Source organism: Drosophila rhopaloa, unplaced genomic scaffold (assembly GCF_018152115.1).
Source record: "Drosophila rhopaloa isolate 14029-0021.01 unplaced genomic scaffold, ASM1815211v1 contig_177, whole genome shotgun sequence".
In the NCBI taxonomy this organism is placed as follows: domain Eukaryota; kingdom Metazoa; phylum Arthropoda; class Insecta; order Diptera; family Drosophilidae; genus Drosophila; species Drosophila rhopaloa.
The window spans coordinates 310,085-324,257 of record NW_025335058.1 but is presented as its reverse complement, the minus strand read 5'-3'; the positions used below and the strand labels follow the sequence as shown (position 1 = coordinate 324,257).

At 46.2% G+C, this 14,173-nt stretch overlaps 2 protein-coding genes across 3 annotated transcripts in view; both read right to left on the bottom strand.

The window, feature by feature from the left end:
* LOC108041322 (calcium/calmodulin-dependent protein kinase kinase 2) overlaps nt 1-14,173 on the bottom strand; it is a 268,166-nt gene that overhangs the window by 90,380 nt on the left and 163,613 nt on the right. The window lies entirely within an intron of this gene.
* LOC123037560 (histone-lysine N-methyltransferase SETD1B-like) lies at nt 8,775-11,155 on the bottom strand. The gene is made up of 3 exons (XM_044458808.1): nt 11,005-11,155; nt 9,193-10,896; nt 8,775-9,048 (listed from the first exon to the last, which is right to left on the bottom strand). The coding sequence occupies exons 2-3, from the start codon at nt 9,912-9,914 to the stop codon at nt 8,775-8,777; spliced, it is 996 nt and encodes a 331-aa protein (XP_044314743.1). The 5' UTR covers nt 9,915-10,896; nt 11,005-11,155.

Here is a 14,173-nt window from a genome sequence, read left to right as displayed (position 1 = left end):
ATTTTTGCTCTGATTATGACTGGAGCAAAAAGACCAAGTGGGTCAAAAATTTGACCCAACTCAGAGGCTACCACTCTTTTTGTAATTGTTTGAGTGTTATGTTCTTGAGCCACAAATTGTCATCTTTAGGGCTCCAGACAATTCCCAAAGTCTTTACACTGGTATGTTCCAATGCAGTGCCAAGATTTATGTTGCTAGCAATATCTTCTGGTGAAAATTCCTTTAGCGGATGGTGTGAATTAGAGCACCATTTTCTTAGTTTAAATCCGCAAGGTAGCAAGATTGTGTTTAGTTCTTCTTGAATCCTTGCAGCATCTATAATTGTATCTGCTCCAGTTAGGCAGTCATCAACATAGAAATCATTTTTCAATGCATTTGATCCTAATGGCCATTTTTCCAAATTTTTATTGGCCAAATGCTCCAAGCATTTTGTGGCAAGAAATGGAGCTGACGTTATGCCATAAGTTACAGTTTTCAGCTGGTAATATTTTATTTCCTCGGACGGATTGTAGCGCCAAACAATCATTTGGTTAAATTGATCTTTTGGATTCATCCAAACTTGCCGATACATTTTTTCTATATCCGCCGTAAAAACATATTTGTGAACTCTGAATCTCAATAGAATCGCAAACAGACCACTTTGAACAACTGGTCCTGGATAAAGTAAATCATTTAATGATTTTCCTGTAGATGTCTTACAGGAAGCATCAAAGACTACTCTTAATTTTTTTTGTAGTGGTTTCTGGTTTCAGAACACAGTGGTGAGGAATAAAATAATGTTCCTTTGGTATATGACTAGGTAATACTTGCTTCATATGACCTAGTTTTTCGTATTCGGCCATAAAATCGTTATATAATATTTTTATGTCTGGGCTGGTTCTTCGTTCCAACGAAAGAAAACGCTTGTCGCAATATCGCAAGACTTCCCCAGGGCTGAGGGATCTTCATAATAAGGTAATCTGACAATTAACCTTCCATCTTGTGCGTGCTGAAGATTTTCCAAAAAATGCTTCTCGCAATGTCTTTCCTCTGGCGTCCGGTATTTCCTTATCGGTTCCATGTTGTCCAGTTTCCAGAATTTTTCCAACGATGATTTGGCTTCCTCGGCTGAGGAAACTACCATGCAATTTTGTGGCATTTTTGCACTCATGTTTACTTGCCCAGCAATTATCCAACCAAATTCGGTGTTCTGGAGAATAGGTTGGTCTGAATAAGACCTAATTTGTTCAGGTTTTATAACGGAAAAGTGATGTTCTGCGCCAAGCAATATATCAATTTTTCCTGGTTTCGCGAAATGTGGATCAGCGAGCCGGATATTTTTTGAGATTTTTAAATCAGCTACTTTTATTTGTTCCGTAGGCTGATCGGCCACAATATGAGGAAGAACAAAGGCTTCAACTCTTGTTTCAAAATCGCTATGTTTTGATTTAATTAAAACACTAACGCGTCCTTTACTTATTCGCGGCTGACCTCCAACTCCCTCAATGCGAAGGTTTGTTGGTTGTAGTTGCAACGATAAACGCTTAACAAGTCTTTCTGAAATCAGATTAATTTGTGATCCGGAATCGAGCAGTGCGCGAAAATCTCCTTCTTGATTATTAAGTCCTTGCACTATGACTCTAGCCGTTGCTAACAGTGTGTATTTGTTCTCACAACTGTTTTTCGTAGCAGCAGAAGCGGACGTTTTAGGTTCGGTATTTGGTTTTCCGTTACCTAAATGTAGCAATGTGTTGTGTTTTTTGTTACATTTTATGCATGTATATTTAGACATGCATTGCTTGGTCATGTGGTCTGCCTTAAGACAATTGACGCACAGCCTTTTTCGCTGAACCCAGGTCAGCCTTTCAGCAGGAGTTGACTCCTTAAATTTCTCGCATTTGTATATGCTATGCCCTTTTTGACAAAACAGGCATGCCAATGAACTTGTTGTTGCTGAAGCACTTGTTTTTTGTTTTTCTTTATGCATTTTTCCGCCGATGGCTTCAAGTGCGAGAAAACGTTGTTCTAGAAACCCAAGGAATTCCTTTATTGTTTGAATTTCCCTGGTATCTAAAATAGTTTGCTCATACAGTGTGTGTGTAAGCCGATCTAGTTTTCTTGTCATATGGAACAGAAGGACTGGATCCCATGTATCTGTTTTTATTCCAATATTTTTCAAGGCTTGCAAGGATTCATTGATATTGTCATGCAGATTTTTTATTGACTGAGAATCATTCGTCACATTAGGGTGATCAAATAATTTTTCAAATATTGCAGTCGAAAGGACCCGCTTATTATTGAAACGTTCTTTAAGCATGGTCCAGGCAGTATCATAATTAACTTCTGTTAATTCTAAATGCCTGACTAACCTTTCTGCTTCGCCAGACAAATTAGCTTTAAGATACCACATTTTTTGTATTTTTGGTATCGCTGATTCATGAACCATTTTATTAAAAATGTCATGAAATTGTTGCCATTTTAGATAGCTTCCATCAAATTTTGGAATGGAAACTTTTGGCAACTGTATTGAAGAGATTGTAGAAACCGCTTGATTGGTGGCCACTGAAACGGGGTCTGCATATAGATGACAGAATTGCAACATTGCTTCTTCCGCGGAAATAAATCGCTCCATACTATAGCCCACTTCTTCAGGTGTTATACATAACTTGTGGATTTCAAAATGAAGACTTTCAATTTGTTTCCATAAATTATCAATTACCGATTTATAGGTAAATTTGTTTTCTGGAGCTATATGTTTCATGGTTCTTGACATAGATTCCAGAACCGCTGCTTGGTGCCTGATCAGCTTTTGTATGTGATCCACCTCTTCTGAAGATGTTTCTTTTGCCGGTAACTGAAGAATTTTTGAGTTAAATTCTTCGATAGCTTGATGAACAATCGTCCGCATATGATTGTAATATTGTTTTTCAAAATACTCATGCGGATGTGGAGTACCCTTTAATGATTCTAGGATACTATTATTTCCTTGGTCGAATTTTTTCCAATGCTCTTCAATTTGTCGTTTTCTGTCTTCAAAATACGACGCCTTTTCCTTTCGTTTGCTGGAATCCTTTTTGATGTTCCGTAGCAAAATTTGGATTTCTTCGCCAATTTGGCTTTGTATGGCAATCAAATTTTCAACCTCCATTTTGCCTTAACAATTGCCTGACCCGTTGGAAGATAATTGATTTGCTTATATAAGCTGGCTACGCTTCTACTCGCAACCGATTTATGGTCAAAGACAATTAAGGATTTTCGGATTAGAAAAGAGAGCCAACAAATAGTTTAAAACCTTTTTATTTAAAAAGTATTTTTTATTTTATTTAATATGTGTGTTAAATAAATGTTTTTAGTTTTGGATGCAAACGCTTCCAGAAATGTTCAAGAGCCGTCTTGTTGACTACTTGAAGTTGTTGAGCTCTACTTGAAGAACCTCCTTGTTGTTCAATCTCGAACGTTAATCGACGATTATCCTGGGAGTCGCCAAGTTGACTCCAGTAAATCGGATTATATTATTAAAAAACAATTTTAATTTTTATGGATGCTACCGCTTCCAGAATTACTCAAGAGTCGCCTTGTTGACTACTTGAATATATTGTTTTCCAGTGAAAAGTCTCCGTGTTGACTGTTTCTATTTTGGAAAATAAATCGACAATTATCCTGGGAGTCGCCTAGTTGACACCACTAAATTGGATTATATTGTTTAAACAAACAATTTAATTTTTTTGGATGCTACCGCTTCCAGAATTATTCAAGAGTCGCCTTGTTGACTACTTGAATTTATTGTTTTTCAGTTGAAGAGCCGTCTTGTTGACTACTTCAATTTCGGAAAAATAATCGACGATTATACTGGGAGTCGCCTAGTTGACTCCAGAAATCGGATTATATGGATGTTGTAAGTTGGAAGAGTCGCCGGGTTGACTTCTTCTACTTTTATTTCCAATATTGTAGTAACAGATCGCCAAGTTGATAAGTTACTCCTTGAAAATTTCAAGTTTTTCGGGAATATGCTTAGAAATTTATTCGTGGCAAAATTCCCTTTGTTATGAATTTTGCTCAATATCTGAATTATTGAGCAAGGGTTTCACAACTTTAACTCTAGAAGATTCGATCGCCAAGTTGATCGGAAATCTCTCTAGCAAAGTATGTGCAGAAATTAGTCGCCAAGTTGACTAGAATTTCATGCAATGGTCGGGGTCACCAAAATGTTTGTAGTTTAATTTTATTATTTGACGATATGTTGCTAAACCAACACTTAAATTGGTTTAACTCGGAGGGATCATGCGTATGAGGGCCAAAGACACAGCGATGCTCACTCGTAGAACGCAGAGTAGTTGAATACACAAGTATTGCTTGAGTACTGATTTTATTAGGGCAAAAGGTCGGGTTTATATACACGTTTTTCAGAGTCAAGGGGGCACCATAGCAAAGAAGTGGTATGGGGCTGTTAGTTAAAAATACATTGCATTGCTTATGTTCTAAGATATACAAAGGTACAGAGTCATCATAATTGTCTCCCACACAAGGAGTTAATACGCTAGGGTTAGTAAAAATAGAAAAGGTAGCTCAGGCAGAGCTGGCGCTGTCCGTGAACGTCAAGTGGCTTAGCGACTCAAGTGGTACGCTAACAGTTCCCAGTTCCCAAGACAGTTCCCAGTTCCCCAGACAGTTCCCTGCGTGGAATTCGAATTTTCCCGCCCAGACATTTCCCCAAAATAAAAGTCACCATTTCGCTTTCCCTCGGTCCGGCAACTCCCTGGAATCTCACCTCAGACAGTTCCCTGCGTGGAATTCGAATTTTCCCCCCGCCCAGACATTTCCCCAAACTAAAAGTCCCTTCTCCTTTCCCTTTTTCGGGCCGCCCCCTTTATTTTATCTCAATATCGTTTTTTTTTTTTGGGGGTGTCTGTGTGTTCCTTGTTTCTTTTTTTTTCTTTTTTTAAGGTGCCCTTTGAATTTTTGAACATAAAAAAAACCAATTTTGTCTAACCCATCGATCGCAACTATCGATCGACCGCCTATCTCGGCGCCCCCGTCCCTATTACCTATGTTCAGCAACTCCCTTATTCCAAAAGGTAAATAAACAAATCGCTATGTTTTGATTTAATTAAAACACTAACGCGTCCTTTACTTATTCGCGGCTGACCTCCAACTCCCTCAATGCGAAGGTTTGTTGGTTGTAGTTGCAACGATAAACGCTTAACCAGTCTTTCTGAAATCAGATTAATTTGTGATCCGGAATAAAGCAGTGCGCGAAAATCTCCTTCTTGATTATTAAGTCCTTGCACTATGACTCTAGCCGTTGCTAACAGTGTGTATTTGTTCTCACAACTGTTTTTCGTAGCAGCAGAAGCGGACGTTTTAGGTTCGGTATTTGGTTTTCCGTTACCTAAATGTAGCAATGTGTTGTGTTTTTTGTTACATTTTATGCATGTATATTTAGACATGCATTGCTTGGTCATGTGGTCTGCCTTTCAGCAGGAGTTGACTCCTTAAATTTCTCGCATTTGTATATGCTATGCCCTTTTTGACAAAACAGGCATGCCAATGAACTTGTTGTTGCTGAAGCACTTGTTTTTTGTTTTTCTTTATGCATTTTTCCGCCGATGGCTTCAAGTGCGAGAAAACGTTGTTCTAGAAACCCAAGGAATTCCTTTATTGTTTGAATTTCCCTGGTATCTAAAATAGTTTGCTCATACAGTGTGTGTGTAAGCCGATCTAGTTTTCTTGTCATATGGAACAGAAGGACTGGATCCCATGTATCTGTTTTTATTCCAATATTTTTGAAGGCTTGCAAGGATTCATTGATATTGTCATGCAGATTTTTTATTGACTGAGAATCATTCGTCACATTAGGGTGATCAAATAATTTTTCAAATATTGCAGTCGAAAGGACCCGCTTATTATTGAAACGTTCTTTAAGCATGGTCCAGGCAGTATCATAATTAACTTCTGTTAATTCTAAATGCCTGACTAACCTTTCTGCTTCGCCAGACAGATTAGCTTTAAGATACCACATTTTTTGTATTTTTGGTATCGCTGATTCTTGAACCATTTTATTAAAAATGTCATGAAATTGTTGCCATTTTAGATAGCTTCCATCAAATTTTGGAATGGAAACTTTTGGCAACTGTATTGAAGAGATTGTAGAAACCGCTTGATTGGTGGCTACTGAAACGGGGTCTGCATATGGATGGCAGAATTGCAACATTGCTTCTTCCGCGGAGATAAATCGCTCCATACTATAGCCAACTTCTTCAGGTGTTATACATAACTTGTGGATTTCAAAATGAAGACTTTCAATTTGTTTCCATAAATTATCAATTACCGATTTATAGGTAAATTTGTTTTCTGGAGCTATATGTTTCATGGTTCTTAACATAGATTCCAGAACTGCTGCTTGATGTCTGATCAGCTTTTGTATGTGATCCACCTCTTCTGAAGATGTTTCTTTTGCCGGTAACTGGAGAATTTTTGAGTTAAATTCTTCGATAGCTTGATGAACAATCGTCCGCATATGATTTTAATATTGTTTTTCAAAATACTCATGCGGATGTGGAGTACCCTTTAATGATTCTAGGATACTATTATTTCCTTGGTCGAATTTTTCCCAATGCTCTTCAATTTGTCGTTTTCTGTCTTCAAAATACGACGCCTTTTCCTTTCGTTTGCTGGAATCCTTTTTGATGTTCCGTAGCAAAATTTGGATTTCTTCGCCAATTTGGCTTTGTATGGCAATCAAATTATCAACCTCCATTTTGCCTTAACAATTGCCTGACCCGTTGGAAGATAATTGATTTGCTTATATAAGCTGGCTACGCTTCTACTCGCAACCGATTTATGGTCAAAGACAATTAAGGATTTTCGGATTAGAAAAGAAAGCCAACAAATAGTTCAAAACCTTTTTATTTAAAAAGTATTTTTTATTTTATTTAATATGTGTGTTAAACAAATGTTTTTAGTTTTGGATGCAAACGCTTCCAGAAATGTTCAAGAGCCGTCTTGTTGACTACTTGAAGTTGTTGAGTTCTACTTGAAGAACTTCCTTGTTGTTCAATCTCGAACGTTAATCGACGATTATCCTGGGAGTCGCCAAGTTGACTCCAGTAAATCGGATTATATTATAAAAAAAAAATTTTAATTTTTATGGATGCTACCGCTTCCAGAGTTATTCAAGAGTCGCCTTGTTGACTACTTGAATATATTGTTTTCCAGTGAAAAGCCTCCGTGTTGACTGTTTCTATTTTGGAAAATAAATCGACAATTATCCTGGGAGTCGCCTAGTTGACACCAGAGTTATTCAAGAGTCGCCTTGTTGACTACTTGAATTTATTGTTTTCCAGTTGAAGAGCCGTCTTGTTGACTACTTCAATTTCGGAAAAATAATCGACGATTATACTGGGAGTCGCCTAGTTGACTCCAGAAATCGGATTATATGGATGTTGTAAGTTGGAAGAGTCGCCGGGTTGACTTCTTCTACTTTTATTTCCAATATTGTAGTAACAGATCGCCAAGTTGATAAGTTACTCCTTGAAAATTTCAAGTTTTTCGGGAATATGCTTAGAAATTTATTCGTGGCAAAATTCCCTTTGTTATGAATTTTGTTCAATATCTGAATTATTGAACAAGGGTTTCACAACTTTAACTCTAGAAGATCCGATCGCCAAGTTGATCGGGAATCTGTCTAGCAAAGTATGTGCAGAAATTAGTCGCCAAGTTGACTAGAATTTCATGCAATGGTCGGGGTCACCAAAATGTTTGTAGTTTTATTTTTTATTATTTATAGGAATGGTTGCCCCTAGAACATACTCTAGTGACGATAGGTTGCTAAACCAACACTTAAATTGGTTTAACTCGGAGGGATCATGCGTATGAGGGCCAAAGACACAGCGATGCTCACTCGTAGAACGCAGAGTCGTTGAATACACAAGTATTGCTTGAGTACTGACTTTATTAGGGCAAAAGGTCGGGTTTATATACACGTTTTTCAGAGTCAAGGGGGGCACCATAGCAAAGAAGTGGTATGGGGCTGTTAGTTAAAAATACATTGCATTGCTTATGTTCTAAGATATACAAAGGTACAGAGTCATCATAATTGTCTCCCACACAAGGAGTTTATAAGCTAGGGTTAGTAAAAATAGAAAAGGTAGCTCAGGCAAAGCTGGCGCTGTCCGTGAACGTCAAGTGGCTTGGCGACTCAAGTGGTACGCTAACAGTTCCCAGTTCCCAAGACAGTTCCCAGTTCCCCAGACAGTTCCCTGCGTGGAATTCGAATTTTCCCGCCCAGACATTTCCCCAAACTAAAAGTCACCATTTCGCTTTCCCTCGGTCCGGCAACTCCCTGGAATCTCACCTCAGACAGTTCCCTGCGTGGAATTCGAATTTTCCCGCCCAGACATTTCCCCAAACTAAAAGTCACCATTTCGCTTTCCCTCGGTCCGGCAACTCCCTGGAATCTCACCACGATCGCGTTTATCGATTGTGGGTTCCAGTGTTGCCATCGTCGTTGCCTTTTCGTTGTCTTAAGTTGCCATTTGAATTCTTGAACATAGAAATAACCAATTTTGTTAACCCATCGATCGCAACTATCGATCGACCGCCTATCTCGGCGCCCCCGTCCCTATTACCTATGTTCAGCAACTCCCTTATTCCAAAAGGTAAATAAACAAACCAATTGTGATTTTTTTAAAATTATTAATGGCTTTTATTAGCCCCTCAGGACTCTTACCACCCCGTTGGATACCCGGATGCGGTAGCGGACGCCGTCTACCACGAGGAGTTTGGCCCAGCGGCTGCTACGGGCTCTCCTCTGCTGCCTGTTGGCCTCGGCTGCCACCCTGGGCGGCCACTCTTCCTCGGCCATCTCCTGCCAGTGGCTGCTGTCCGCCGAATGTTGGCGGGACACTGACGGCCTGGCTGGTGGGGACCGCGGCTCCGGGCACGACGTCACTAGCACTCCTGATGTCGGCCACACCCAGGGCCCCTTCTCCCAGAAGTCCGGCTCCCCACCGAGCCGTTTTGCTGGCAACGGCGAAGGCGTTGGCACCCACGGCGGCGGTGGTGTCTCCGCTCCGTGCCGTGGTGCCTGGACCGCGCGGTGACGGTGGTGGGGGTGTTGCTGCCCGGGGCGGCGACGGTGGTGGCGGTGGCGGTGCTGCTACCCGGGGCGGCGACGGTGGTGGCGGTGGCGGTGCTGCTGCCCGGGGCGGCGACGGTGGTGGCGGTGGCGGTGATGCTGCCCGGGGCGGCGACAGTGGTGGCGGCTGCGACAGCGACGGCGGTGGCGACGGCGGTGGAGGTGCTTGCAGCGGCGGCTGCTCCGGAGGGCCTGGCCGTGCCCAGATTGCTGCCTCTTCGGCCTCAGCCTCATCCAGCCGCTTTTGCCACTCCCTGGCTGCTGCGGCTGCCCGTGCCACCGCCCGCTGCGCGAATACTCGCCGCACCACCTCTGCCCGGGTTGCGAATATACGCTTTGCCTCCTCCGGGTGGCCCGATGGCGCTGCGTCGCCCAACCAGATCCGCCCGAATCCGGCTGCGGCCCTCCTTATTCGACGGAATGCCATCCGGGCCTTCGCCGCCCGACATGGCTCGTCCTCCTCGTCCGAGGAGACCTCTGGACTCACCGTCTCCGTCCCGGTGTACTCCTTGTCTTCCTCCTCCTCCTCCTCGAACGAAGACAGGTCGATGTTTGTCACCTCGGCCTCCTGCCCTGCCGGCCGGACGCCGGCCTTCTCCTCCAGCTCTATATCCGTTATGCGCTCCTCGTCCTCCCATTCGGGGTTCGGCGACGAGGACCGCGACACCAGGGGGGACGCCAGCAGCTGAAGTGCGGAACCTGAGTCCCGCCTCCATCTCGCCGCTGGCTGTTGCCCGGTGCTGCCTCCCCGCCCCTGTCCCCTCACGACCTGACTGTTGCTGCTGCTGCGTGCTTGCATCTTGGCGACCTGATTTCAATAGGCCCGTCTTGTGGCGCTCGCGCGCTGACGAAGCCTCTGTTGCCCATGTTTCCGGTTCCGTTATCCGCGGCGGCCTTTGGACTTTCCCTTGCTACGGGCTCCGACGGGTCCCCGCTTTGGTATGCGTTACCCGGTAACGGTATCCGCATCCTATGACCCTCCCTCTCCCACGAAATTTATTCGTGGCAAAATTCCCTTTGTTATGAATTTTGTTCAATATCTGAATTATTGAACAAGGGTTTCACAACTTTAACTCTAGAAGATCCGATCGCCAAGTTGATCGGGAATCTGTCTAGCAAAGTATGTGCAGAAATTAGTCGCCAAGTTGACTAGAATTTCATGCAATGGTCGGGGTCACCAAAATGTTTGTAGTTTTATTTTTTATTATTTATAGGAATGGTTGCCCCTAGAACATACTCTAGTGACGATAGGTTGCTAAACCAACACTTAAATTGGTTTAACTCGGAGGGATCATGCGTATGAGGGCCAAAGACACAGCGATGCTCACTCGTAGAACGCAGAGTAGTTGAATACACAAGTATTGCTTGAGTACTGACTTTATTAGGGCAAAAGGTCGGGTTTATATACACGTTTTTCAGAGTCAAGGGGGGCACCATAGCAAAGAAGTGGTATGGGGCTGTTAGTTAAAAATACATTGCATTGCTTATGTTCTAAGATATACAAAGGTACAGAGTCATCATAATTGTCTCCCACACAAGGAGTTTATAAGCTAGGGTTAGTAAAAATAGAAAAGGTAGCTCAGGCAAAGCTGGCGCTGTCCGTGAACGTCAAGTGGCTTGGCGACTCAAGTGGTACGCTAACAGTTCCCAGTTCCCAAGACAGTTCCCAGTTCCCCAGACAGTTCCCTGCGTGGAATTCGAATTTTCCCGCCCAGACATTTCCCCAAACTAAAAGTCACCATTTCGCTTTCCCTCGGTCCGGCAACTCCCTGGAATCTCACCTCAGACAGTTCCCTGCGTGGAATTCGAATTTTCCCGCCCAGACATTTCCCCAAACTAAAAGTCACCATTTCGCTTTCCCTCGGTCCGGCAACTCCCTGGAATCTCACCACGATCGCGTTTATCGATTGTGGGTTCCAGTGTTGCCATCGTCGTTGCCTTTTCGTTGTCTTAAGTTGCCATTTGAATTCTTGAACATAGAAATAACCAATTTTGTTAACCCATCGATCGCAACTATCGATCGACCGCCTATCTCGGCGCCCCCGTCCCTATTACCTATGTTCAGCAACTCCCTTATTCCAAAAGGTAAATAAACAAACCGATTGTGAATTTTTAAATTAATTAATGGCTTTTATTAGCCCCTCAGGACTCTTACCACCCCGTTGGATACCCGGATGCGGTAGCGGACGCCGTCTACCACGAGGAGTTTGGCCCAGCGGCTGCTACGGGCTCTCCTCTGCTGCCTGTTGGCCTCGGCTGCCACCCTGGGCGGCCACTCTTCCTCGGCCATCTCCTGCCAGTGGCTGCTGTCCGCCGAATGTTGGCGGGACACTGACGGCCTGGCTGGTGGGGACCGCGGCTCCGGGCACGACGTCACTAGCACTCCTGATGTCGGCCACACCCAGGGCCCCTTCTCCCAGAAGTCCGGCTCCCCACCGAGCCGTTTTGCTGGCAACGGCGAAGGCGTTGGCACCCACGGCGGCGGTGGTGTCTCCGCTCCGTGCCGTGGTGCCTGGGATGGCCGTGGTGCCTGCGGCGGTGACGGTGGTGGGGGTGTTGCTGCCCGGGGCGGCGACGGTGGTGGCGGTGGCGGTGCTGCTACCCGGGGCGGCGACGGTGGTGGCGGTGGCGGTGCTGCTGCCCGGGGCGGCGACGGTGGTGGCGGTGGCGGTGATGCTGCCCGGGGCGGCGACAGTGGTGGCGGCTGCGACAGCGACGGCGGTGGCGACGGCGGTGGAGGTGCTTGCAGCGGCGGCTGCTCCGGAGGGCCTGGCCGTGCCCAGATTGCTGCCTCTTCGGCCTCAGCCTCATCCAGCCGCTTTTGCCACTCCCTGGCTGCTGCGGCTGCCCGTGCCACCGCCCGCTGCGCGAATACTCGCCGCACCACCTCTGCCCGGGTTGCGAATATACGCTTTGCCTCCTCCGGGTGGCCCGATGGCGCTGCGTCGCCCAACCAGATCCGCCCGAATCCGGCTGCGGCCCTCCTTATTCGACGGAATGCCATCCGGGCCTTCGCCGCCCGACATGGCTCGTCCTCCTCGTCCGAGGAGACCTCTGGACTCACCGTCTCCGTCCCGGTGTACTCCTTGTCTTCCTCCTCCTCCTCCTCGAACGAAGACAGGTCGATGTTTGTCACCTCGGCCTCCTGCCCTGCCGGCCGGACGCCGGCCTTCTCCTCCAGCTCTATATCCGTTATGCGCTCCTCGTCCTCCCATTCGGGGTTCGGCGACGAGGACCGCGACACCAGGGGGGACGCCAGCAGCTGAAGTGCGGAACCTGAGGCCCGCCTCCATCTCGCCGCTGGCTGTTGCCCGGGCTGCCTCCCCGCCCCTGTCCCCTCACGACCTGACTGTTGCTGCTGCTGGGTGCTTGCATCTTGGCGACCTGATTTCAATAGGCCCGTCTTGTGGCGCTCGCGCGCTGACGAAGCCTCTGTTGCCCATGTTTCCGGTTCCGTTATCCGCGGCGGCCTTTGGACTTTCCCTTGCTACGGGCTCCGACGGGTCCCCGCTTTGGTATGCGTTACCCGGTAACGGTATCCGCATCCTATGACCCTCCCTCTCCCGCTCTCGCGCTCCTAAAGCATCTGTGTGAGTTCGATACTGTGTATCGTCCTCTCCCTCTCTTTGGATTCACAGTGCGCCCCCGCTAAGTCCGACTTCGATCCTCTCTTTTGGCCATCAATAAATTGTTTTTTTAATTGGCTAACGTGGGCGGTTTTTTCTTTGCCAGTCTTTTCATGCCGCAAATTGCATATCACCGGCGAATTAAAATTTATTATCTTAAAAGGCCCGTCATATTTTGGTGCCATTTTTGGGGCGAATCCTTCTGCGGCCTTGGACAGATGATGTTCTTTGGCCCAGACTGTGTCACCGATGTTCGGTTTCCATGGGCGTCTGCGCAGATTGTAGTGGCGTGCCTGATCCTGCGCTGCCTTTTCCATATTTCGCCTCACCAGCTCGAAGATTTCTTTAAGCTTCTGTGCGTTCTCGGCCGGAGTTTGCGTTTCCCTTCCTGTGCCGATTGTTCCTTCGTCGTACAGTGCGCTGGGTAACCTAGGCTCTCTCCCTTGCGTAATAAAAGCAGGCGAATATCCCGTGGATTCAGCCACGCTCGTATTCACGGCCAACTGCAGCTCCGGCCACTTTTCAGCCCAAGTCCTCTGGTCTGCCCCGGTGAACTGGTCGATCATCGTTTTCACCGTCCTGTTGGCTCTCTCCGTCGGGTTTTCCTGGGGCGTGTATGGGGCCGTAAACTGGTGTCGGACGCCTAATTCACCCAGGAATTTTTTAAACGCCCTGCTGGTAAACTGAACGCTATTGTCTGTAATCAGCACCTTGGGTACGCCGTATCTTGCGAGGATCCGCTCGCGGATCGCCTTTTCCAGAGTTTCCGTCGTTGCCCTGCGCATTGGCACCATTTCGGTCCACTTGGAGAACCTATCTACCAGCACTAGTAGCATAGAATTCCCGTGTTTGGAGCGGGGCAGTGGTCCGACGAAATCTGCGCACACAGTGGCCCACGGCTCTTCCGGTACTTGGGTCAGCATTTTTCCGGCCGCCTGTAGTTGGCTTGGCTTATATCGTAGGCAGCTCTCGCAGTTTTGCACATATTTCCTTATGTCGCGGTGCATTCCCGGCCAATGGTATCTTGCTGCGACTCTGCCAATTGTTTTCCGACTGCCAATGTGGCCAGCTGTCGGTGAGTTGTGGTTCTCCGACATTACCCGCCGCCTGGACCCCGTTGGCACGCACAGCTTTCATGATGTGACATCCTCGTTGCCTGCTCTGTGCGGTATGTGGGGATATAGCTGGTCGGCTTCTGTCATGTAGTCTGGATATTTTTGGGGATTTTGGGAAATCTTGCTCCGCATATCCCTTATCCAGTTACACTCGCCGGCTTCCTTGTGCTGTTCCTGTGTTTTTACCCGTCGACACGTTTCTGGTAGTGGCTGCCGTGATAGTGCGTCTGCTACTATATTCAGCTGGCCCTTTCTGTACGCGATCTCAAAGTCATATTGCTGCAGTTCCAGCGCCCATCGTGCGATTCTTCCGGTTG

Coding starts and splice junctions, on each gene's coding strand:
- LOC123037560 (XM_044458808.1), bottom strand. CDS start 9,914: ATGCAAGCACGCAGCAGCAGCAACAGTCAGGTCGTGAGGGGACAGGGG. Junction 9,049..9,192: donor TCACCGCCACCGCCACCACC/GTCGCCGCCCCG, acceptor CACGGCACGGAG/CGGAGACACCACCGCCGCCG.